Source organism: Physeter macrocephalus, chromosome 8 (genome assembly GCF_002837175.3).
Source record: "Physeter macrocephalus isolate SW-GA chromosome 8, ASM283717v5, whole genome shotgun sequence".
Lineage (NCBI taxonomy): Eukaryota > Metazoa > Chordata > Mammalia > Artiodactyla > Physeteridae > Physeter > Physeter macrocephalus.
In genome coordinates this window covers 46,065,149-46,090,905 of record NC_041221.1, presented here as the reverse complement: position 1 = coordinate 46,090,905, position 25,757 = coordinate 46,065,149, and the positions used below count along the sequence as shown (strand labels likewise).

The 25,757-nt window shown below is 35.7% G+C and overlaps 1 protein-coding gene across 1 annotated transcript in view; it reads left to right on the top strand.

The window, feature by feature from the left end:
* The window catches only part of RANBP3L (RAN binding protein 3 like), a 41,209-nt gene extending 25,537 nt beyond the window's left edge, over positions 1-15,672 (top strand). Inside the window, exons 5-13 of the mRNA XM_028492843.2 lie at positions 827-901; positions 5,024-5,095; positions 5,435-5,574; positions 8,290-8,393; positions 9,493-9,577; positions 12,344-12,446; positions 12,795-12,925; positions 14,503-14,623; positions 15,576-15,672. Of these exons, the coding sequence (XP_028348644.1) occupies positions 827-901; positions 5,024-5,095; positions 5,435-5,574; positions 8,290-8,393; positions 9,493-9,577; positions 12,344-12,446; positions 12,795-12,925; positions 14,503-14,623; positions 15,576-15,670 (926 nt within the window). The 3' untranslated portion in view covers positions 15,671-15,672. The remainder of the gene's footprint in view (positions 1-826; positions 902-5,023; positions 5,096-5,434; positions 5,575-8,289; positions 8,394-9,492; positions 9,578-12,343; positions 12,447-12,794; positions 12,926-14,502; positions 14,624-15,575) is intronic.
* Positions 15,673-25,757: the final 10,085 nt, after the last annotated feature.

The window sequence follows — 25,757 nt, the reverse complement described above, 5'->3', positions numbered from 1 at the left end:
CTGTGCTCCGCAACGGGAGAGGCCACAGCAGTGAGAGGCCCGCGTACCGCAAAAAAAAAAAGAAAAAAAAAAAATCTACCCATTGATAGTGTTTATAATATATTGTTGTATGAAAATAGCAGTCTATAAATGAATTGCACAGTTATTATTTAAAAATTCAATTAATCAACATTGGAAAAAAGACTGAAAGGATATAAACCACAGTGTTGGCAATGGTTGTCTTAGGTAATGGGATTACAAGTGATTTGGTTCCCCTGTCCACCCCCACCCCCACCCCCCGCTCCACCCCCCACTCCGACCTTTGTATTTTGCTGTGTTCACAAAGTTTCTGCATTAAGCATGTAATAGCTTTACAATTAGGAGAAACTGCTATTTCCTCCTAAGTAAACATCTACTTAAATAAACAGATGTCTGCTTTTAAAAAAACACTTTATTCTAAGAACTTTATCATATGCTGTGTTTTGAATAAACCATTAACTTAGTTTGCCTCTCTCCTACACTCAAAGCACTCTGGTGACTCCTTTTATGATAGATCACACTGCCCTCTGCTGCGTCATACACCTATTTATGTATATATCTGTCTCCTCCACTGAGAGTTCTTGAGGTCATCTTCATGCCTGATAGAGTGTCTAACACATGATGACCATGTAAATATTTACTGAATTGATATAATTCACACCAGAGGCACTCTTCATTTTTAATTGATAAAAATACAAAGATTTTTCTAATCTGGTGATAAAGAAATTTTCCAAAACAGCAAAAATCCAAATCAAAAGAAAAACAAAACCCACTTCCTTATTGACTCCAGTTTGCAATCTGCTTTTAGCATCAACCTTGTCCCAGAAGCGACTAAGATCGTCATCCTTCACGGATCTCCCGACCTTCCCCCCTTCTGGGCCAGGTAATAAAGAACTTCTTAGAACCTCAAGCCTGACACTCTGACTTTTCAAAATCCATTCTTATTCATGATGAGCTTTCTTTTTCGGCTACTATAAAACTCTGACATTTTAGTGGCAAATAAAATAGGGGCCTTAGCAAAGTATGCATGGAAGAATACCTTCTGAATTCCAGCCCCACAAATCTAGACAGTGTATCTGTTTATTTTTGGTAGAAAGTTTAAGCTTGATTACGTTTTTTAGGATTTCATGTTTATGATAGCATTATTTTATGTAAGGTAGCCCTATAAAACATAGTAACTTGCTTTATTTTCCTTATTATTGTACAGTTTATAATACATGTAGTACTCAAAATATATAACTATGTGTAGATTCTCAAAGTTTATGCTTTAAATTTATATTCTAAAGTTTAGAATATGATTCCTTTTGAATTTTTCACTAATTAAAACATTACCTCTTTTTATTTGAAATTTGTAATACTTTGCTAAGTAAAACTATTTTATCATAATAAAATATTTGAAATGGTTGAAACATGCTCTACATCAAGATTATGATTTGTATTCTTGTATATTTTTGTTTCTACTGAACAACAACTGCCTTTTCCGAGTTAAGCTTACCACAAGAAACAGAAAATACAAGCTATTCACTTCTTTTTAGCGGATTCTACCCAGGAACCACAGAGTTTTCAAACTAATGAATTTATATTCTTATTAACAATTCCAAGCATGACTGAGCAACAATATCGTCAGACACCTTTCACATACAGAAGAGACAGGTTCTAGTTCAATAAGCCCCATCTATATCTGCCTGACAAGTTACAGACATTAAGAGGAATAGGGGTCTTAATCCCAGAGGATTTGTTTTAGTAAAGGGATGGCTTTAAATTATCTGGATAACTGTTTCAATACATTTTCTAAAAATCAGACACACATACAAAAAGAATGAATTAAAAAACCACTGATATTTCCAAGCACATCCCATTTTATGTTGTGCAGAATCTTGGCGCTGTTGGAATGGAGAAAAATAGTACAATTTTAAATGGCCCATTCAGTGTTACTTTTTAATAATAAAGATCATAAAAACCATGTAATTGAACTTTGAATTAGAGAAGCTATTCTACCCCAACATTTATAATACTTCAAAGAAGCAATCCTTATTCTTTTCTCATCTCCTTTAATCCAAAACTCAAAGGTTGCTATTTCTGCGATTTGCAACCAAGAGGTGATCTCTTTGAGATGTGTAGTACAGACATACCTCGTTTTATTGAACTTCACAGATATTGCATTTTTTACAAATTGAAAGTTTGTGGCAACCATACCTCGAGGAAGTCTATGGGTGCCACTTTTCCAACAGCATTTGCTTGCCTTGTGTCTCTGTGTCATATTTTGGTAATTCTCATAATATTTCAAACATTTTCATTATTATTATACCTGTTATGGTGATCTGTGATCAGTGATCTTAGATGTTACTACTGTAATAGTAATTTTGGGGGGGCACTTAAACCACGACCATATAAGTTATGATGGCCAACTTAATAAATGTGTATGTTGACTGCTCCACCAACCAGCCCGCTCCCCCATCCCTCTCCCTCTTCTCAGGCCTCCCTATTCCCTGAGATACAGCAATATTGAAATTAGGCCAGTTAATAACCCTATAGTGGCCTCTAAGTGTTTGAGTGAAAGGAAGAGTCACATGTCTCTCACTTTAAATCAAAAGTTAGAAATGATTAAGTTTAGTGAGAAAGGCATGTCTAAAGCCAAGATAGGCCAAAAACTAGGGCTCTTGCACCAAACAGTTAGCAAATATGTGACTGTGAAGGAAAGTTCCTGAAGGAAATTGAAAGTGCTACTCCAGTGAACACATGAATGATAAGACAGTGAAACAGACTTATTGCTGATATGGAGAAAGTTCTAGTGGTCTGGAAAGAAGATCAAACCAGCCACAATATTCCTTCAAGCCAAAGCTTAATCAAGAACAAGGCCCTGACTCTTTTCAGTTCTGTAAAGGCTGAGAGACTTGAGGAAGCTGCAAAAGAAAAGTCTGAAGCTAGCAGATATTGGTTCATGAGGTTGAAGGAAAGAAGCCATCTCCATAACATAAATGTGCAAGGTGAAGCAGCAAGTGCTGATGTAGAAGCTGCAGCAAGTTATCCAGAAGATCTAGCTCATATCATTAATGAAGGTGGCTACACTAAACAACAGATTTTCAGTGTAGACGAAACAGCCTTATACTGGAAGAAGATGCCATCTAGGACTTTTCATAGCTAGAGAGGAGAAGTCAATGCCTGGCCTCAAAAGTCTCAAAGGACAGGCTGACTCTCTTGTTAGGGGCTAATGCAGCTGGAGACTTTAAATAGAAGTCAGTGCTTATTTAGCATTCTGAAAATTTAGGGCCCTTAAGAATTATGATAAATCTACTCTACCTGTGTTCTATAAATGGAACAAAGCCTGGATGATGGCACACCTGTTTACAACATGGTTTGCTGAATATTTTAAGCCCACTGTTGTGACCTACTGCTCAGAAAAAGATTCCTTTCAAAATATTACTGTTCAGTGACAATATATCTGGTCACTCAAGAGCTCTGACGGAGATGTAAAACAAGATTAATGTCATTCATGTCTGCTAACACAACATCCACTTTTCACCCCATGGATCAAGGAGTCATTTTGACATTCAAGTCTTATTATTTAAGAAGTACATTTTGTAAGGCTATAGCTGCCACAGATAGTGATTCCTCTGATGGATCTGGACAAAGGCATTTGAAAACCTTCTGGAAAGGATTCACCATTCTAGCTGCCATTAAGAACATTTGTAATTCATGGGAAGAGGTCAAAATATCAACATTCACAGGAGTATGGAAGAAGTTGATTCCAACCCTCATGGATGACTTTGAGGGGTTCCAGACTTCAGTGGAGGAAATAAGTACAGATGTGGTGGAAATAGCAAGAGAACTAGAATTAGACGTGGAGCCTGAAGATGTGGCTGAATTGCTGCAATCTGATGATACAACTTGAACAGATGAGGAGATGCTTCTCACGGATGAGCAAAGAAAGTGGTTTCCTGCTCATCTAGTCCTGGTGAAGATGCCGCAAAGGTTGTTGAAATGACAATAAAGGATTTAGAATAAACTTAGTTGGCGGTTTGAGGGGACTGACTCCAATTTTGAAAGAAGTTCTGTGAGTAAAATGTTATCAAACAGCATTGCATGCTACAGAGAAATCATTCGTGAAAGGAAAAGTCAACTAATGCTGCAAACTTCATTGTTGTCTTATGTTAAGACATTGCCACGGTCACCCCAGCCTTCAGCAACCACCAGCCTGATCAGTCAGCAGCCATCGACACTGAGGCAAGACCCTCCACCAGCCAAAAGATTATGACTCTCTGAAGGCGCGCGTGATGGTTAGCATTTTTTTTAGCAATAAAGTAGTTTTAAATTAAGATATGTATATTGTTTTTCATAGCAATAAAGTATTTTTAAATTAAGATACGTACATTGCTATTGCACAGTTAACAGACTACAGTATAGTGTAAATGTAACTTTTATATGCACTGCGAAACCAAAGAATTTCTGTGACTCACTTTATTGTGATACTCATTTTATAAATGAGTATCAATCAGCAATATCTCTTTGGTATGCCTATAATTCTATTATTGCAGCCAAGACCACAGTCTTATCCCACCAATTCACTTCATAGAAGAATGGCCTAGAATAATGGTCATCTTTACTTCTCTCTTCGGGTATCATTAAAGAGTGGGGAAGGGGCAGAATTTGCTAACAGTTTTATAACATTCTATAAGAAATATATATTAATGCACACAGATGGTTCACTACCAATTCAGATTTTATAATCTGAAGAATTTCTCTCAGTACTCAATTTCATGATTCTAAAGAAAACTGTCTATTTCACTTGCGACCTAATTTTCACTTATTTTTCTGAGAGTAAAAAGACTGTAGCGAAATTCATCTTGCCATCACACTTTTTTAGCAGAACCAGTGCTCTCATGAGCACTGCCTACTACTCTGTTAGAGCCAACAGCGACATCTACTGGTGAGTTCCGTGCAAGACCGTTAAAACGGTAGAAACTGACAATAAGTTTAAAAATTTTTGTAAACATGTTTTTTACAGTGAAGAAAAACAATGTTTTTATGACATCAACTTTTGTGCAAAGGAATGTTGATGTGAACAGTGCAGAACAAGGTATGTAGCTTCTCTTTATTACAAGAACCTCAGAAATTTTGTTTTACCATCCATATCTTAAATCTCTGTGTGTGTGCATGGTGGTATGGTGGTTGAGTGACAAAACATGAAGGAAAGCATTTGGTAAGCTAAGTCCCATGATCAAAATGAACAGTTACTGGGTAAAAGGTAGGCAGGAAGAAAGTACTAGGCAGCTCACTGGCTATTTTGACTTTGACTAGTTAACATTAACCCCTCGTTTAATCATGACTTTAGAAAATTAGCATTAAATTAGTAAAAAATAGAGAGGAAAAGTATTTCACTAAAGATATATTGACCCTTTAATTCTGTTCTTTTGAGGTCCTGTGAAACATTCTGAACATGTTCTAAGACCTGCTATCTTGCAGCCACCTCAAGCTCAAAAGTGTATAAAAGTAAGAAAATCATTTGGACACAATGTGTTGGAATCCTGCAAGAGTAGAGAAAAAAACAAAAATAAGGTAAGAAAACCTCCTATGGTAGGACTAACCTCAATTCCCCATCCTTCTTTTGGTAGATTGTTGTGGGCCCCCATATCAGGAATTAGGGACTGCCTGGCCTTTGTTCTGTTGCTGAAGCAGCTACCAGGCTGGAAAAACAGCTGGACAAGATAGCCAAAAGCCCTCAGTAACCTTATTAAACTTGTCCTCTTAAACTGGAGGGTTGCTCCTGGGAACAAGCCTTGTGGTATCTCCTAAGCTGTAAAGCTGAGTCCTGTGTAGTGGGGACCCTTGGGGTCTTGTTCTGGTGCATTGATCCCATGTGAGAATAGGGGAGCAATGCGGTGGCATGGGCCAGGAGTCAGATGTCAAAAAAAGGAAAGGGATTTTTCTGTATCTTCAACTGGTGGACATGCTAGTGTGGCTTCCATTCCAGACCCATCTTCATGGAAACAGGAGCAACGAACTACCTCCACAGTGTAATTGGGAGGGCTTGGGGAGCCTCTGGAGACAGAAACAAATTCTCTCTTCCAACTGAATCACTTGCTGTGGGCCTTTCTAAGGAGATATTCGTTTTACTCAGGCCATGCAGATATGGGCTTGGGGATATTCTGTTGCTATAGTTCTATCTGTGTCTTCCAGAAGCAGACACTTGAGAGGAAGGGAACACAGGATCAATAGGGTGGAATTTGAGAGTTATTCCATCAGTCATTTGTTTCCAGCTAAACTATTGATCACCTGGTTTTGTTTTTTTTCCCAGACTGAACATGAGGACAGTGACACATGGAAGTGTTAAAATACCAATCATTTAATCAATTCAGTGAAAATAATCCGATTGGTACTAATCCTACCTTTACTGCTATCTAACTGTGTTTGCATTCTTAGACAAAGCACCCAACCTTCTCTTTTTTATCAGTGAAGTGAGGGAGTTGAACTTGGTCAGCATTTACCATCATTTTTATATTTCCAAATCTTTTTCTTTGTTAAGACATGATTTCATGAGACCCATTATAAATTTTAAAAATCATTTCATCATTTATGCATGATATATGATGTGACTTGTAGGTATAACATATTTTAAATTTCAAATCAGTATTTTATTAAACATTTTCACTTAAATATAATCATCACCATATTACATAAATTCTTTACCTATTTAAGGAGTGAAACATGTTTAATTTGTTTTAAAGTATGTAAGAAAAAGTACGATGTGTTGACTAATTTCTAAAATGTTATTACATTGCTTTTGATTTTGGAATGGCATGTTCTACAAATTATAGGTTAAAATTTTTATTGCACATTATATCAGAAGTTGATCAATATTTATTTTTGCCATGATTTTTTGAAATCCTGCATTGCATGTATTTAAAATAAAATTTGTAACAAAATAAAAATAAAAAATAAGACATTTTCAGGCTATTGTTTATAAGCATTTCTTCTTGAATAACTTATTAAGGGCATAAATAGAACTTATTCCTAGTAAGTGAAAAGCCTAATTGGATATGCCCATCATTGAATTTTCTCCATTGAATGATGATTTTTGAAGATCTAAAGACAAACTATATATAAGATGCTATGTCAAATGGATAATTAATAAGAACCTGCTGTATAAAAAAATAAAATAAAATTCAAAAATTAAAAAAAAAAGATGCTATGCCAGAATTCTGAAAAAATGATATAATTTATAGATCTAGTAAGAATTATCTGTAGGTGAATTTTATAGAACACTTATTTTTATGATCTTTATTAACTTGTATATCAAAATTAGAGCAATTTTCATTCATCCTGTCATTAATTTTGGTCACTTATTGCATATAATTCAAATAATATATGCCTAATAACAACTATCTCAAGCAACATAGAGTTAAAAACTACCATTTTGGCTGAGATAAATCATCTGAGTGACTGAGTCGTAAGCATGTACTTTGATTTTTGCTAACCAACGGCACATACTCTCTTGACACATATTTCTCAGCTCTCAAATTCTGTTACAAAGGGAAAAATACTCAAAATTATTTTTATTGATTGATATAAAATTAAAGTGGAAACAGACCCCATTTACCTTTAAAGATAGGAAGTCCCTGCAACATCTTTGAAAATCCCTGGTGGAGGAAGGGATGTGCCCACAAAACACTGAGGACACTAGATTAGATAACTGATAGGGTTCCTTCCAGTTCTAAAACTGCTCACTCCTTCATTTATACATTAATGCAGGTAAGGTGCATATGTATATACACATCAGATGGAGTAACTAACTGATTTAGTTACCAGTCGGAAGTTTCTAGAGGAAGAGATGCAGTTTTCTCTCACACTGGGTGGCCATGATGGTGAAGCTCTTAGGGTGTTTCCAGGGATTAAACAGTCCTGAAAGATATTTACTAATCTAGAAATGAGAATTAACTCCACTTGGCTAAAGGGGTAAAAGTAACAAAAGGAGGTGGGATTTCTGAATGTTCATGCTCGGTCTCTGGTGTCAGGCAGACCCAGGCTCGAATGTCAGTGCCCTTTCCTTGTTGCCCAGGCCTGCCCCCATTATTTAAACTTGTTAGGTCAGTTTACTTACCTGTAAAATGTGTTTAATAGAAGTACAAAGTGTGTAGAGTTGTTCTGAGGAGCGTATGAAATAATGTATATAAAATGTTTAGGGTAGTACTTGAACAAAGTAAGTTTTCAACACATTTATATATCTAGTAAGGCAGTTTAAATGAACTTTTTGATGGATTTTTTTTCTTTCAGATTTCTGAGGAGAACTCCTATTTGCTAAGTGAAAATTTACCAAGTGCCAGAATTTCAGTCCAGCTGTCTACTAACCAGAATTTTTTAGGTCCTACACCAGTAGGGTAAGTTAGTGATGGGGAAACAGGTGTTGTTCTTTCATTCTTGCTTTCTTTTATCATTATAACCATTTCCGGGAAAAAATTTTCTGACATTGTACAGATAAATTGACAAGATTTCTGTTTGAAAGGAGATCTTATAAATATACAAATTTAAAATGCTTTTAAAAACATCTCTAATATTTAAATATTATCATATTGATATTGGATCATCTCTATTGTCTTGTTGACTTGGGTAAGTATGTTTCAAATAGGTACAGCTAAATTTTTATTTACTTAGGCATTAATTATTGGCTAATAGATTAGCCTTTCCATGACATTCTTTCTTTCCCCTCTTTTAAATTATTTCTGGCATTATTATTTATTAACATAGGTTGGACAGACAACAAAGAAAGCAGTAGAAATATGCAAAATGAAAGTTAATATTTACTAGCATCACCAGTGATGAGGGCATGTTTGATCTGAGAGATTACAACTAGCCGTGGACATTCTGGACTCGCGATTAGGGCCCACGCAGGTACCTCAGCCCTTACCTACTGTGCACAGTGGGGATGCAAAAGGGATCCCGGAGTCCATCTGCCATCAACAAATAGAGGGCTGCATGTCTTTGAGTTTCTCATTATGCAAAACACTTAAAACACTAAAAAAAAGTTTCTGGGAGGGAAAAACCAAATTAAACCACTGCACACTCAAGTATAACTGAGAAGATAGATTGGCTTTGCTTTTGCCCTGAGACCTTGGATCGCTAAAAGCATTGGCCAGTTGGGGAAGAGGAGAGTGGAGACTGGAGACTGGAGACGAATCAGTGCTGGAAAAGCAAAAAGATAAGGGCTGGGCAGCTCCCCTGTTGATCACACAGCCTGTTTGGACTGGTCTTGGCTAGTGCTGTAATAGCTGTCAAATATTTTGAATAGCATCCCTGGAAGTACCTATCTCAATTTTTCCATCATTTCTCATTAACTTCAGATAAACAAAGGTTAGCAGATGTTATTATGCTTTACATAAATCTATTAAATCATCTGATTATTTCATGTGCTAAGGTTTAAAATGGCTATATTCATTGCTACTATATTTAAAATAGCAAATACTTATTTCTTTTCCTTAGATGTCAACCAAATGAAGATAAGTATTCTTTTAAAAGCTGCAGTTCTGATTTCGTTTTTGGAGAAAACATGGTAGAAAGAGTTTTGGTAAGATTTTGGCAAATGTGTCTATTATTATATAGAGAGCTGTCACTTCAAATTTCTGAAGGCAAATTAATTAAGACAATGTTAAAATGGAGCATACTTTTTAACTCCTGAGTTCAAAGGCACATTTCCTATCTTTAACTGGAAAGGTTCTCCTGGGAAGCAAGTTCTAGTTGTTAAAAATAATAGACAAGAACCACAGAGGAAGGGAATTGTATAATTATAACATTATTACTGATAAGAAATATTAAATACTTCTTTGACTTGCATTAAACCAGAGGTACCCAAGGAAATCCCAGAACTGTCTGCAGTAGTTAGATAAACTCAACTGGTCAGGATACTTTAATACAGTTTTTCAATAGCATTTTTTATAACAAGATGCATTTAAAATCATTTGCCAAATTTTTCTCATTAACCACAACTTTCCCCTTCAAGCTTTTACACTGAGAAGCATTATTATAACTTTTTTTGCTAGCTGTAAGAGGAAAATCATAGTCTTTTACTTGCCTAGGAGAATGTACATGCCAAGTGGAACCCCCTGATTATTATTACCATCATCCTTAATTAATACTGAGCATCCTCCTACGTGAGGCAGTTGCTGCTCTGTCCTCCATAGGGCACGTTTCTAAAACAGAGCATGATCTACAGTGGGGAATTATACAGCCAAGTGGAAGCTGTGCAGCAAATGTGCCCAGGGTTTTATCTGGTCCAACACATCTTTATACTCTTTCCACTTTCACCCAGACCAGAATCTTGGCTGAGACAAGACAAGGAAGCTAGCCTGTCTCAGGGCTCTTAGTTACATGAAGAATCCCACGGAGGATGTACAGATTTTAAAACCTGTGCAAGGGCTCAGAATAACAAAAGGACCACCAACTCATGAGGCCTGTTTATTCCAAGATTTTAAGGGCTTTCACAAATCAGTTACTTTTTTTTTTTTGCGGTACGCGGGCCTCTCACTGCTGTGGCCTCTCCCGTTGCGGAGCACAGGCTCCGGACGCGCAGGCTCAGCGGCCACGGCTCACGGGCCCAGCCGCTCCGCGGCATGTGGGATCTTCCCAGACAGGGGCATGAACCCGTGTCCCCTGCATCGGCAGGCGGACTCTCAACCACTGCGCCACCAGGGAAGCCCAAAACCAGTTACTTTTAAGATCTAGCTTATTCTACACCTGCCTCAGGCTTAACTCCAATTCCAAGAGAAGTATCACAGCTTCTCAGCTTTGAGGGGCCCTTCTGCCACCCCCAAGACGAAGGTCAGCCCCAGCGATCTGAGAGCCGTTGACCCACACCTTTGGATCTGAACCAGAATGGACCAACTTCCAGGCAATATATTTAGGCACATTTATTCTAGATTAGTCACAGCTTCTGTAAGATGTCACAGACACAAATAAAATACTCTTCAAACCTCATGGGATCAACTTTAACATTCAACTCATTTAACAGACATGGATTGTGTTCTTATGATATATAAAGCATTGGCATTGGTCTCAAGCTTGGTGGCATATTACAATCATCTGGTGAGCCTTCAGAGGACTTATGCCTGGCCATCTCCCCTAACCAATTAGATCAGGATCTCCGTGGGTGAGGCCAGGTGGCAGGTGATTTGAATATACAGCCAGGATTGAAAACCACCTGGGTAAGTGGTTATGCAAAGCTAAAGAAGACCGTGTCCTCTAGAGACGTTTATAGTCCAGTAAGGGGAAAGAGAGAGATACCTATACAAATGAAATACAGTGGGAATTACAGATTTGGTGTGAGGAGGTAGGTACCTGTGTGCACTTCCTATGGGCGCTTCAACTTTGACTTACAAAGGAACCTGAGCTTCCTGTCTCCTTAAGCTGATAACATGCTAGGATAGCAGGAGCTGTAGAGATCCCCTGTGTTTGTCCTCTAGTTAATCCTGTAATCCTGTGGCTGTGTGATTTGGGGGCCAGGATGCCCTCCTGATTTGTTTGCTGACCATGTGCTTTTAGAGTGAGTCATTAAACTTTCTGTGCTTTAGTTTCTGTTTTCTTAAAATGGAAACAGTTACACCCATCTCTACCAACTTTAACAGATTATCTTGATGTCCAGTTAAATAATGTGAAAGAATCTTGAATTAGTAAGGGAAAAGATATAAACCTAAGTTCTGAAGTATTGTCCAATTCTCCCTGTTCTGCGGGGAGCTATGCAGGGGGCTGTACAGGAGGTTATAAATGGCATGGAAATTACTTGGTCTTTTTTCACACAGGCATTGATTACGACACATGTGCGAATCCCCAGGTATGCAGCCTTCAAAAGTGATTGTTGGCAAAAATTGTCTTAGAGGAAAAGTTAGGATTCCTTCTGTAGTGATGATCTGAGACAGCTAGTGGGTTCTTTGGATAACTTTTAAATTTTTTAAATGAACTGGATAGAAAGAGTGGATTGTTGGGAATACTGAAATACCTTGAGAAAGTGACAACAGCTCCACCTCCTTCTAGGCAGCAGGTTAGTGTGGTGGTAGCATGCAACAGCTGCTACCTCCTTTTGGGTCTCAGAAAGCTTTCCCATTGCCCCTGGAACCAGATGCCACCTGAAGTAGGCTGGTGGTAACTAGATTGTTTCCTGAGATCAGAACCAAGGTCTTCTAATAATGGGGAGGAATTCTCTGTTCAGCATAAAAGGAGCCCAAAACAAAAACAGAGCTTTTGGGTTTGTTTGCCACCCTGAGAAGAACAAAAGTATCTCTTGGCTTACTGCAAATATATGGGGATAAAATTAAGTAATACATCTTTTTCCCCCACTTAGGGTACTCAAAAACTCACTCAGCCTCAACTTGAAAATGATTCATACATCAAGGAAAAAACATTCAAATTCACTTTAAAATTTCCTATCAACTCTCCAAACTCAAGTAAGAATTATTTCATTTGTAAAACATCTGATTCAACTGCTGTATTTCCTGTTTTTCCATGTCATTTGTTTAATAGCTATAAAATACAAAAACAATGGCCCAGTGTTTTAAAATGTTTGGTGAAGATTAAAGCATATAAACATGATATATAAGCTTTAATAATTGTCTGACTTAATGATATGGGGGATCGTTAAAGAGATCTGCCTCAACTCAAGGAGTTTGATTTTTTGGAAACACTCAATGTTATAAAAAGCTAAGGCTACATGCATGTTAACAGAGGCAAGAAAGAACTTTCACAGTAGGGAAAATGGGGCGTTTTATGTGTTCTTTCCCCCTATTTTCTCTCAGGAACAGACTCTCTTAAGAATATACCCCTAACTGAATCAGCTGCTGCTTTCTCTTCTAAACCATCACCAAAATGTTTGCTGGAGAAAATTGATGTCATAACCGGGGAGGAGACAGAACACAGTGTGTTAAAGGTCTGTGCGTCACGTATTGCTCTTCCTGGCCACACCTCCATGTGTGGAATAAGCTACCCTTAGCAGAGACAGTTTGAAAAATAAAGGCAGAAGTATACTTTTCAGAAAGACTGAGCTGCTTAAATAAAAATGTTACAGGCTTCCAAGGATTAAACCAATATTTTGTTGTATTCTTACATTTGTATGTGTAATTTGCAGGAAAATGGATTGCTGTCTTTACAACCATGCCCGTTAGTCCCTTAGAAAGAAGACAACCAAGGACCCTGTCTTAAAACAACCTATGTTTTACACTTTTCATGTCAGCTTTTATAATTTGTTATATGATTTAAAATTCTATTTACACTGAAAGTTAAAAATGCAGATAAGATGAATTGATTTCAGTTCAAGATAATAAAGTTTTTTTGTTTTCCTTTAAGTTCCTTTTTTAAAATTGAAGTAGAGCTGATTTACAATGTTGTGCTGATTTACAAAGTTGTGTCAGCAAAGTGACTCAGTTATACGTATATATACATTTGTTTTTAGATTCTTTTTCATTGTGGTTTATCTCAGAATATTGAATATAGCTCCCTGTGCTATGCAGTAGGACCTTGTCGTTTATCCTAAAGGTTCTTTTAAATAAGTTTTGAATTTCACATGAATCAAGAATTTCACAGATGTAGTATATAGTATCACACCTAGGATTCAAATGTTGAGTGGTATAGCTGTCAATCTAGGCATATAAAATGTAATTACTACAACTTAATCATTTTCAACAAAGCACAGATTTCCCTTAGGCTTTCTCCATCTGCTTTACCCCAAACTCTCTTCATTCCTATTTTCTTCCCCCTTGATCTACTGATACACTTACTGTACAAGTGTGTCTCACAGCATAACTCTCAGATCAGATTAATCCCAGATTCACTGAAGTAATCACTAGGGGTGAGGCCCTGACATTCTATATTTTTAACAAGTCATCTAGGTGATTCTTGTACATAGTAGTATTTGAGAACCACTGGTAAGCATTAAACTATAGTATGGTACTCTGTGGTACCACATGCTAGTTCGGATGCTGTATTTGTTAAAATTTTTAAAGCATACAAATAATTCCATGATTCCTTAACTTTCAGATAAATTACATGATTCAAATAACATTGTTTAATTTAAAAGTTGGTATATATAGATATACTGTTAAGTAAAAAAGAAAGATGCAGAAAGTATTTATGGTATTCTACCATTTATAGAAAAAACAGGAGAAAAATATATACATATTGGCATGTATATACGTACAAATATCTCTAGAAGGATAAACAAAATATTAGCAACAGTGATTACCTGTTGTAGGGGGTGAAAACTGGTAGATGGGGAACTAGTGTTGGTGGGGTTACTTTTCACTTTGTACATCTTTTTGCTTTTTAATGTTTGAACTATTCAAAAACTGTATTGTTTTAGAAGCTAAGGAAAATTTTAAAGCTGGTTTAGAAATCATTAACAAAGGTTATTCTGGTAAAATATCAGACAAATAAAAGTGTTATAGCATAGGAAAGAAATCACTTTGAAAAATTTTCTATATTTTGACATTTAAAAAAATTGTCCTTTAGATCAACTGCAAGCTTTTTATATTCAACAAAACAACACAGTCCTGGATTGAAAGGGGCAGAGGAGCTTTGAGACTGAATGACACAGCAAGCAGTGATTGTGGAACATTCCAGTCAAGACTAAGTAAGGAATCATTTTGTAAAGCGAGTCAGTATTTCTCAGGGAAATTTTTCCAATATAAGTACATATCATTTTCTGGAGATGTGTTATGTGTCAATAAGTTAGACTGCTGTCAAGAAACAATATTATTTTTAATGTACTATAGGAGCTTCCTATTTAAAGTAGGCTCTGATGTCAGACTATACAGGTTCTAGTTCTGGCTCCATCACTAACTGGTGACCTTGGACAAATTACTTAATCTCCTTCTGCCCCAGCTGCATCAGTTTAACATGGAGATAACAGAAGTCCATGACTTAGTGAGTGTGAGAATTCAGTGAGATAATGCACGTAAAGCACCTATGACTGAGCCCAGCACACACCTAAATAGTAATCTCATTATTATTTAAAGGAATGTGATGAATTTATTTTTGAAGTGGAATAGTTTTTCTAAAAGAGAATATTTGCCCTGTAATTTATTCTTGGCATTCTAAACACAGTGTGTGCGTTGGGATGAAGGGTCAATTTCCAAGTAAATAAAGGTGTGTGGTTATTGAATCCTTCAGGCAGAGTGTTGGTCAGAATTTGGTCAGCCAAACCAAAAGCCTGAGGAGGTTTCTGGCATCCAAAAGACACACTGGGCATTGTTCAGCGGTCCAAACTGAAAGTAAGCACAGGCAGAGATCTGGGCAGGGGTGGATGGGTTTACCAGTCAATATCGGGTGGTCAAATCTTGTGGAGGAGACCACAAGTAGAAGCTGGTAAATGGATATTTGGTGAGTTTCAGATATCAAGCTCAAGAAGTGAGTAAGGAATAGAATTCAGACTAAGAGAGTAAGAGCACTGGCAAACAGGTCTCTAAATAACCTGACTATTATTCCCAAGGCAGATATTAGCTGTTTTCTACTCTGGTTTAATTTCACTCCTTCCACTACTTGCCAAAAAAATGCACAAAACAACTTTTCTTTTAATTATACAGGTAATACATGTCCATTACAGAAGATGGAAAATATGGATCGACAAGAAGAAAAAAAAATTAAATTACTCATAGGCCTATCTTCCTGTAGTAGCTAGCTTCTGTCAATAAAATATAAATAAAATAAAATATATTCTTAAGGACTTTGTATACAATAAATGTATACAATACATTGAAAAATTTGTGATAAATGGTGTTTATATTACTTTGTAACCTGATTTTTTTCTTTTGCATAGTATACCATGGTCACCTTTCTACATTAATAATTATCTTTCTTTAGTATTCTTAATGAGTTCATAATATCCTCAATAGCTGTACCATCACTTATTTAACTAATTCCATTTTTTGAATGTTTAAAGTTTTCATTTCAGTTTTCTCCATTATAAACAATTCTTGGGTAAATATTCTTCAGACCATTATGTCCTCAAAGGAATTCTAAAATTTAACCATTTTTTAATATTATAGTAAAAAAAATATAGCATTTTAGCATTTAAGCTAAAAAAAAGTCCTCCAACATAATAAAGCCCAATTTGGAAACCAAATTATAATCTAGTCAATTAAATTACAATTTAGTAGTGAAAATAGAGTCTGAAAAACAACTACCAGATTTATTTGCTTTCCAAAATGGCAAATTCCTCTGAAAGGCTAAGGAATCAACTGTTCTAAAGTCTGATGAATTCATCTTCCTATTTTAGTTATGCACAATCAAGGCAGCCTGAGGCTGATTCTCAATAGTAAACTCTGGGCTCAAATGGAGATTCAAAGAGCAAACCACAAAAATTTACGAATAACAGCTACTGATTTAGAAGACTGTAACATCAAAGTGTTTTTAATTCAGGTATGTGACAAATTTCAGTGATAGAGGATTATCGTACTATATTTATAGATCTCTGCAGATCTCTTATTTTTTTCATTTTATTAAAATAACCTATACCATTGGCAAAAAATCAGCCATTTATTATGGTGTTTACAGTCTAATATAAGACCAAATTTTGCATGAAATTTAGAGATTAACAACAATTTAAAGCAGTCAATTGGTACTGGTCCCAAGACATTTGTATTGGTATATGCTGTCAAACCCCTACATTTTTTCTTTACTATTAAAATTATGTCAACAATCTTACTAAATTCCAGAGAGACTACTGTCAGGATTGGCTCCTAGGAGGCCAGCGGAATCCACACCCTGATGCTTACACTGTGTGCTGAAATTGAGGCTTTGAAATCACTGGAAAGGAACCAGTGAGAAATGGAAAAACACAGGGCTAGCAAGTTAAAACAACCAGTCCAATAGCAAATTCCAATTCTGGATATGAGTCAGTCTCCAAGGTAACAGGATGGGAGCACAGCTTTAGCTGTTCTGGCAGCAGGAATGCTTGACCTCAAATACAAGATCCAGGCAAAAGAGACAGAGCTGACATGAATCAGGCGAGAAAAAAGGCTGGATTTCCCCCATAGGCCGAGTCTCAGAAGACTTGAGAAGACTGAATATGTAAGCGACTCAGGTAGAAGATGACGATACAAGTAAATTGGCTTCCATATAATAATGAAAAAAAAAAAAGTTGGCAAGAGCCCACTGATGAAAAACCAAAGGTTTTATTAACTACCAGTAAGTGCACTGTTAGGTATAAGTGATGTTGAATGTTAAAATCTTAGAGTAAGATGTCTAAACCCTGTTTACCATTTAGGGAGATAATACTGGATACTCTGCTAGGCCAGATGCCCCTGTCTTTGAGTGGGTAAAGCAGCCTGTCTGAGATTGCGACTATGATTAGATTCGATTAAATTTAACTATGACTAGATTCTGCTGCTCAATATCTGGCCCATGCTGACTTTTCAAACTGTAGGATAATTTTTGGAGATTAGCAAACAAAATGCAATAAAAATCACCCAAAATTCCACTCCCAGAGATGGTCACTATTAACATTTTGGTCTTATACTACATTTTAGTATATACACGTATGTGTGGGTACATATATACATGTGTACCATACTGTACATACTGCATGACTTTCAGGCAAGTTATTTAGCTTTCCTAAACCTGATTTTACTCAGCTGCCAATGGAAGACAATAATAATATACTTTATAAAGTGATTGAGAAGATTAAATAGCTAACATTTGATTGTGAAATACACATATGTAACCTTTTCACTTATCAATGAAAATGAGTGTTTTCTGTTATTAAATAGTAGTTCATTCTTCAAGAATCCTTTTATAGGTGAAAATAAATTCTGTTCTATTATGTACCATAATTTATTCCATTAATCCCGTTTTGTTAAATACTTAGGCAATTTACTGTGTTCATTATTATAAATTCTGCAAGGAATTCTCTAAGTACATACATGTTAATTCTCTTGGAAAAAGGTTTTGACTTGTCTTGACACACTTATCTCCAGAAAGACTGAGCCAATTTTCATTCTCACCAGCATTTTCTTATGGTACTTCATGGAAATTTTTTTTAAGCATTGCAAATTTGTTGTCCAAAAAAACATATATTATTGTGCTTTTACTTCTTGTTCTGAATTTCTTGAATGAAAATATCTGAATGAATTTGGATATATATATATATATATATATATATATATATATATACACACACTAGTGAAAGGCATATTTAAAATTTAATGTAAAAACATCAAGGCAGCAGAACTGTATTTATATTTCAATTACATGTATTTTCAATATTTGTTATTAATTAACCTACTGAAGAAAAATTACACCCTTGTACTTAATATAAAAATTAAATTGGTCAAGTGTCAACAAATATTTACTCAACACCTGCTATGTAATACCTAACATAATATGAGAAACAAAAATATTTTATTTAATGTATACTTTTTTCCCTAAAAATAATTAAGGTAACTTAATAACATACAAAAGAAAAACCGTATTTTAAGACCCTTCTCCCCAAAAGTTGGCATGTAGTTGATTCAACCCTCAGTTCTTGGTTTTGAAATATTTGGTAGCTCTCTGAAGGATTAGCAAAGAGAAAAATTTTCCCAGATTTTCTTTGAAATTGTGAAAAGATACAAAAATGTAAGCCACTGACATGTTACCTTAAAGAGCACTGACTTTGATGACAAAAACGAAGTCCCAGCCAATCTGTCAACTAGTTGTTTAAATGCAGACAAACTGTGCCTTTCTGAGCCATAATTTTCTCATCTGTAAAGGGAAGAGGAAACAAGTATTTACTCAATACCTGCACTATGTGCTTTTGCTAACATAAACGGAATAAATAACCTAAAGTTTTATTATAAGGATTGAAAAAATAAAAGGATATTATAACAGCAAATGTTATACCAATGTTACTGTTACCATCATTGTTTATATTAATAGCAACTGTAAAAATAGAAAAGTACTGAAAGCAAGGACTTCTGATGTGTTTATGGTACAACATCATAGACTATTCGAATGAGCTCTGCTTTTCTACAGAGCTATGCAGCTTGCAGGGATGTCTAAGCAAGTGATGTAAAGGAAATGAAAGTCTTTTTCCCCTAACCCTAAAATTTTCTACAGTATAACACAGTGAAGGAAGGATGGTCTTAACAAACAAATTCAAATAGAAAATTTAAATCACAAAATTTCATTTTCTCAGTTTAAAATGCACAAATTGGGACCTCATAAAATTATCTGCTCTAGGATTCAATGTGGTTCAAGATGAATTGGCTCTTTACCCTTTAGTTTCTAGGATTATTTATATTCTAGATTTATGTCATATAATTCCTTCCTTATTAATAGTGAAAGGTTACAAATGTGTAAAGTGGGGCTATTATTAGGTTACTTATATTCTTAACAACTTAATTTTCCTCTTGCAGGCCAGTGCCAAAGATATAGGATGTATGCATGCAGCAATACATCACCGTCTTGTTGCACTTCGAAGCTTCTATAAGCAGAAAGATGCAAATCAAGCTGAAAGCCAGTCAGAAACAGTCCTCCAACAATTTAACTGTGATAGCTGTGATGAGGATGAGGATGATTTTATCCAAGTTACTAAAACTAGATCAGGTAAAGAACTTTTCTTTTGTTAGTTCAGAGGTTTAAGAAAGAAATCTTATTCACAACCCTTTTATATGAAACAGATTTTTCAAAAGTGGAACTTGTCTGTTCAAAGTGGGCAGGGGTTAGAGCCCTAGATGTTTGGTCTGAGAGGTGGGTTTGAAAATCACTGTCTTCTGCATGTGGCCTTCATTGGGATTTCACCAAAAGTCAGCCTTATTCTAATACCTGCACATCATTTGCATATATATTTCATAAAAGACCATATTTACAATGTAAACTATTAATTGCTACACTGAAACTAACCAATTATTAATATGTCTCTTCACTTGTTCTCATTCTCCTATTATTGGTCATAATAGAAGAAATTATAAATACTCGTAATGGAACCAGCAGGGACATCTGGCTTATTCCCTTTTTGGAATTTGACTGTTTTGTTTTCAAAGACCTTTAACCTAGGGCAAAAGGCGCTATTTCTTTTATTACATCTGGATTCATGAATTGAACAAGGTTGCAGTGGAACCACTGGTTAATGGATTTTTAGGTTTTAGTGCTTGTCCTGATGAGTGAACTGAAAACTAAAATTCATCATTATTTTTGGAGAAAACCATTGTCAAGGAAATAATAAGCCCAGCTTTGTGGGTTTTAAAAATAATTTTTATTGGAGTATCGTTGCTTTACAATGTTGTGTTAGTTTCTACTGTACAGCAAAGTGAATCAGCTATATGAATACATATAGCCCCTCTTGTTTGGATTTCCTTCCCATTTAGGTCACCACGGAGCACTAAGTAGAGTTCCCTGAGCTATACAGTAGGTTTTCGTTAGTTATCTATTTTATACATAGTACCAATAGTGTATATATGTCAATCCCAATCTCCCAATTCATCCCACCCTTCTCTCCCCGCTTGGTGTCCATACATTTGTTCTCTACATTAAGGATTGAAAAAATAAAAGGATATTATAACAGCAAATGTTATACCAATGTTACTGTTACCATCATTGTTTATATTAATAGCAACTGTAAAAATAGAAAAGTACTGAAAGCAAGGACTTCTGATGTGTTTATGGTACAACATCATAGACTATTCGAATGAGCTCTGCTTTTCTACAGAGCTATGCAGCTTGCAGGGATGTCTAAGCAAGTGATGTAAAGGAAATGAAAGTCTTTTTCCCCTAACCCTAAAATTTTCTACAGTATAACACAGTGAAGGAAGGATGGTCTTAACAAACAAATTCAAATAGAAAATTTAAATCACAAAATTTCATTTTCTCAGTTTAAAATGCACAAATTGGGACCTCATAAAATTATCTGCTCTAGGATTCAATGTGGTTCAAGATGAATTGGCTCTTTACCCTTTAGTTTCTAGGATTATTTATATTCTAGATTTATGTCATATAATTCCTTCCTTATTAATAGTGAAAGGTTACAAATGTGTAAAGTGGGGCTATTATTAGGTTACTTATATTCTTAACAACTTAATTTTCCTCTTGCAGGCCAGTGCCAAAGATATAGGATGTATGCATGCAGCAATACATCACCGTCTTGTTGCACTTCGAAGCTTCTATAAGCAGAAAGATGCAAATCAAGCTGAAAGCCAGTCAGAAACAGTCCTCCAACAATTTAACTGTGATAGCTGTGATGAGGATGAGGATGATTTTATCCAAGTTACTAAAACTAGATCAGGTAAAGAACTTTTCTTTTGTTAGTTCAGAGGTTTAAGAAAGAAATCTTATTCACAACCCTTTTATATGAAACAGATTTTTCAAAAGTGGAACTTGTCTGTTCAAAGTGGGCAGGGGTTAGAGCCCTAGATGTTTGGTCTGAGAGGTGGGTTTGAAAATCACTGTCTTCTGCATGTGGCCTTCATTGGGATTTCACCAAAAGTCAGCCTTATTCTAATACCTGCACATCATTTGCATATATATTTCATAAAAGACCATATTTACAATGTAAACTATTAATTGCTACACTGAAACTAACCAATTATTAATATGTCTCTTCACTTGTTCTCATTCTCCTATTATTGGTCATAATAGAAGAAATTATAAATACTCGTAATGGAACCAGCAGGGACATCTGGCTTATTCCCTTTTTGGAATTTGACTGTTTTGTTTTCAAAGACCTTTAACCTAGGGCAAAAGGCGCTATTTCTTTTATTACATCTGGATTCATGAATTGAACAAGGTTGCAGTGGAACCACTGGTTAATGGATTTTTAGGTTTTAGTGCTTGTCCTGATGAGTGAACTGAAAACTAAAATTCATCATTATTTTTGGAGAAAACCATTGTCAAGGAAATAATAAGCCCAGCTTTGTGGGTTTTAAAAATAATTTTTATTGGAGTATCGTTGCTTTACAATGTTGTGTTAGTTTCTACTGTACAGCAAAGTGAATCAGCTATATGAATACATATAGCCCCTCTTGTTTGGATTTCCTTCCCATTTAGGTCACCACGGAGCACTAAGTAGAGTTCCCTGAGCTATACAGTAGGTTTTCGTTAGTTATCTATTTTATACATAGTACCAATAGTGTATATATGTCAATCCCAATCTCCCAATTCATCCCACCCTTCTCTCCCCGCTTGGTGTCCATACATTTGTTCTCTACATCTGTGTCTCTATTTCTGTTTTGCAAGTAAGATAATCTATACCATTTTTATAGATTCCACATATATGCGTTAATATACAATATTTGTTTTTCTCTTTCTGACTTAACTGTATGAGAGTCTCTAGCTCCATCCACATCTCTGCAAATGACCCAATTTTGTTCCTTTTTATGGCTGAGTAAACAAAAATATTTTATTTAATGTATACTTTTTTCCCTAAAAATAATTAAGGTAACTTAATAACATACAAAAGAAAAACCGTATTTTAAGACCCTTCTCCCCAAAAGTTGGCATGTAGTTGATTCAACCCTCAGTTCTTGGTTTTGAAATATTTGGTAGCTCTCTGAAGGATTAGCAAAGAGAAAAATTTTCCCAGATTTTCTTTGAAATTGTGAAAAGATACAAAAATGTAAGCCACTGACATGTTACCTTAAAGAGCACTGACTTTGATGACAAAAACGAAGTCCCAGCCAATCTGTCAACTAGTTGTTTAAATGCAGACAAACTGTGCCTTTCTGAGCCATAATTTTCTCATCTGTAAAGGGAAGAGGAAACAAGTATTTACTCAATACCTGCACTATGTGCTTTTGCTAACATAAACGGAATAAATAACCTAAAGTTTTATTATAAGGATTGAAAAAATAAAAGGATATTATAACAGCAAATGTTATACCAATGTTACTGTTACCATCATTGTTTATATTAATAGCAACTGTAAAAATAGAAAAGTACTGAAAGCAAGGACTTCTGATGTGTTTATGGTACAACATCATAGACTATTCGAATGAGCTCTGCTTTTCTACAGAGCTATGCAGCTTGCAGGGATGTCTAAGCAAGTGATGTAAAGGAAATGAAAGTCTTTTTCCCCTAACCCTAAAATTTTCTACAGTATAACACAGTGAAGGAAGGATGGTCTTAACAAACAAATTCAAATAGAAAATTTAAATCACAAAATTTCATTTTCTCAGTTTAAAATGCACAAATTGGGACCTCATAAAATTATCTGCTCTAGGATTCAATGTGGTTCAAGATGAATTGGCTCTTTACCCTTTAGTTTCTAGGATTATTTATATTCTAGATTTATGTCATATAATTCCTTCCTTATTAATAGTGAAAGGTTACAAATGTGTAAAGTGGGGCTATTATTAGGTTACTTATATTCTTAACAACTTAATTTTCCTCTTGCAGGCCAGTGCCAAAGATATAGGATGTATGCATGCAGCAATACATCACCGTCTTGTTGCACTTCGAAGCTTCTATAAGCAGAAAGATGCAAATCAAGCTGAAAGCCAGTCAGAAACAGTCCTCCAACAATTTAACTGTGATAGCTGTGATGAGGATGAGGATGATTTTATCCAAGTTACTAAAACTAGATCAGGTAAAGAACTTTTCTTTTGTTAGTTCAGAGGTTTAAGAAAGAAATCTTATTCACAACCCTTTTATATGAAACAGATTTTTCAAAAGTGGAACTTGTCTGTTCAAAGTGGGCAGGGGTTAGAGCCCTAGATGTTTGGTCTGAGAGGTGGGTTTGAAAATCACTGTCTTCTGCATGTGGCCTTCATTGGGATTTCACCAAAAGTCAGCCTTATTCTAATACCTGCACATCATTTGCATATATATTTCATAAAAGACCATATTTACAATGTAAACTATTAATTGCTACACTGAAACTAACCAATTATTAATATGTCTCTTCACTTGTTCTCATTCTCCTATTATTGGTCATAATAGAAGAAATTATAAATACTCGTAATGGAACCAGCAGGGACATCTGGCTTATTCCCTTTTTGGAATTTGACTGTTTTGTTTTCAAAGACCTTTAACCTAGGGCAAAAGGCGCTATTTCTTTTATTACATCTGGATTCATGAATTGAACAAGGTTGCAGTGGAACCACTGGTTAATGGATTTTTAGGTTTTAGTGCTTGTCCTGATGAGTGAACTGAAAACTAAAATTCATCATTATTTTTGGAGAAAACCATTGTCAAGGAAATAATAAGCCCAGCTTTGTGGGTTTTAAAAATAATTTTTATTGGAGTATCGTTGCTTTACAATGTTGTGTTAGTTTCTACTGTACAGCAAAGTGAATCAGCTATATGAATACATATAGCCCCTCTTGTTTGGATTTCCTTCCCATTTAGGTCACCACGGAGCACTAAGTAGAGTTCCCTGAGCTATACAGTAGGTTTTCGTTAGTTATCTATTTTATACATAGTACCAATAGTGTATATATGTCAATCCCAATCTCCCAATTCATCCCACCCTTCTCTCCCCGCTTGGTGTCCATACATTTGTTCTCTACATCTGTGTCTCTATTTCTGTTTTGCAAGTAAGATAATCTATACCATTTTTATAGATTCCACATATATGCGTTAATATACAATATTTGTTTTTCTCTTTCTGACTTAACTGTATGAGAGTCTCTAGCTCCATCCACATCTCTGCAAATGACCCAATTTTGTTCCTTTTTATGGCTGAGTAATCCAGCTTTTTTATACAGATGTAGCTATTCCAGTAAGTCGTCCAAGTATTTTCAGTAATATTTTTATTTAGCCCTGAATTCTGTTCTATGGAGGACTGACAAAGGACTTACACAAATAGTGTGTTAGCAGGCATTTTCCCAATTTTTAATCATTTTAAATCTTAAAGCTATTTTAATCATGCATAATTTAAGAATCTGTCAAACAACATGTGCAGAACTTGATGAAATAGCTTCCTTGGCCTAATACTAAAAATGTAGTCAAGAGGAAAAATGCACAAAACATGCAGAGCAGGATCATAAACTGCTAGACTCAGTGAGCCAGAGAACTAAGCGAATATGATTTTTCTTGTTACTATTAAACAAGAGGTTTAATTTTTTTTAATGTATGAAATGTATAAATGAAAATTATTATAATGTTTATATTGTCACAATAAAATGGGATCTATTAGAAAATGGGTTGGTATCCATTAAAAATGTTAACCTGGGGCTTCCCTGGTGGCGCAGCGGTTGCGCGTCCGCCTGCCGATGCAGGGGAACCGGGTTCGCGCCCCGGTCCGGGAGGATCCCACATGCCGCGGAGCGGCTGGGCCCGTGAGCCATGGCCGCTGGGCCTGCGCGTCCGAAGCCTGTGCTCCGCAACGGGAGAGGCCACAACAGAGGGAGGCCCGCGTACCACACAAAAAAAAAAAAAAAAAAAAAAAAAAAATGTTAACCTGCAGTTAGGATTAAATGGCAAAATTATTTCATCAACAAATGACACGTTTATGAATAGAATCTATATTCTATCATATTCCATTTTAGGAAAGGGGTGATATGCAACTATCTTCACACAAAATGAGAAACAATGGAAATAAGGCCAAGTAAATGCCAATCATATGAACCCATCCTCTCCCCTCCTTACTTAGTACTTTCTCTAGGAAGTGTTGCACACAAATGCTAAATGTTATGGAAGCAATAAAATGTCTGACTTTTTAAACTTTGTTTGCCCAGGAATCAAGGAAAGGTTTAATTATCTGAAAATGTCACATTTAAAATTAGGAACATTTCCAAACGTTACTTAAAAATATGCAGATTCTATATATATTTTATTTCCTTGCTAGTAAGCGT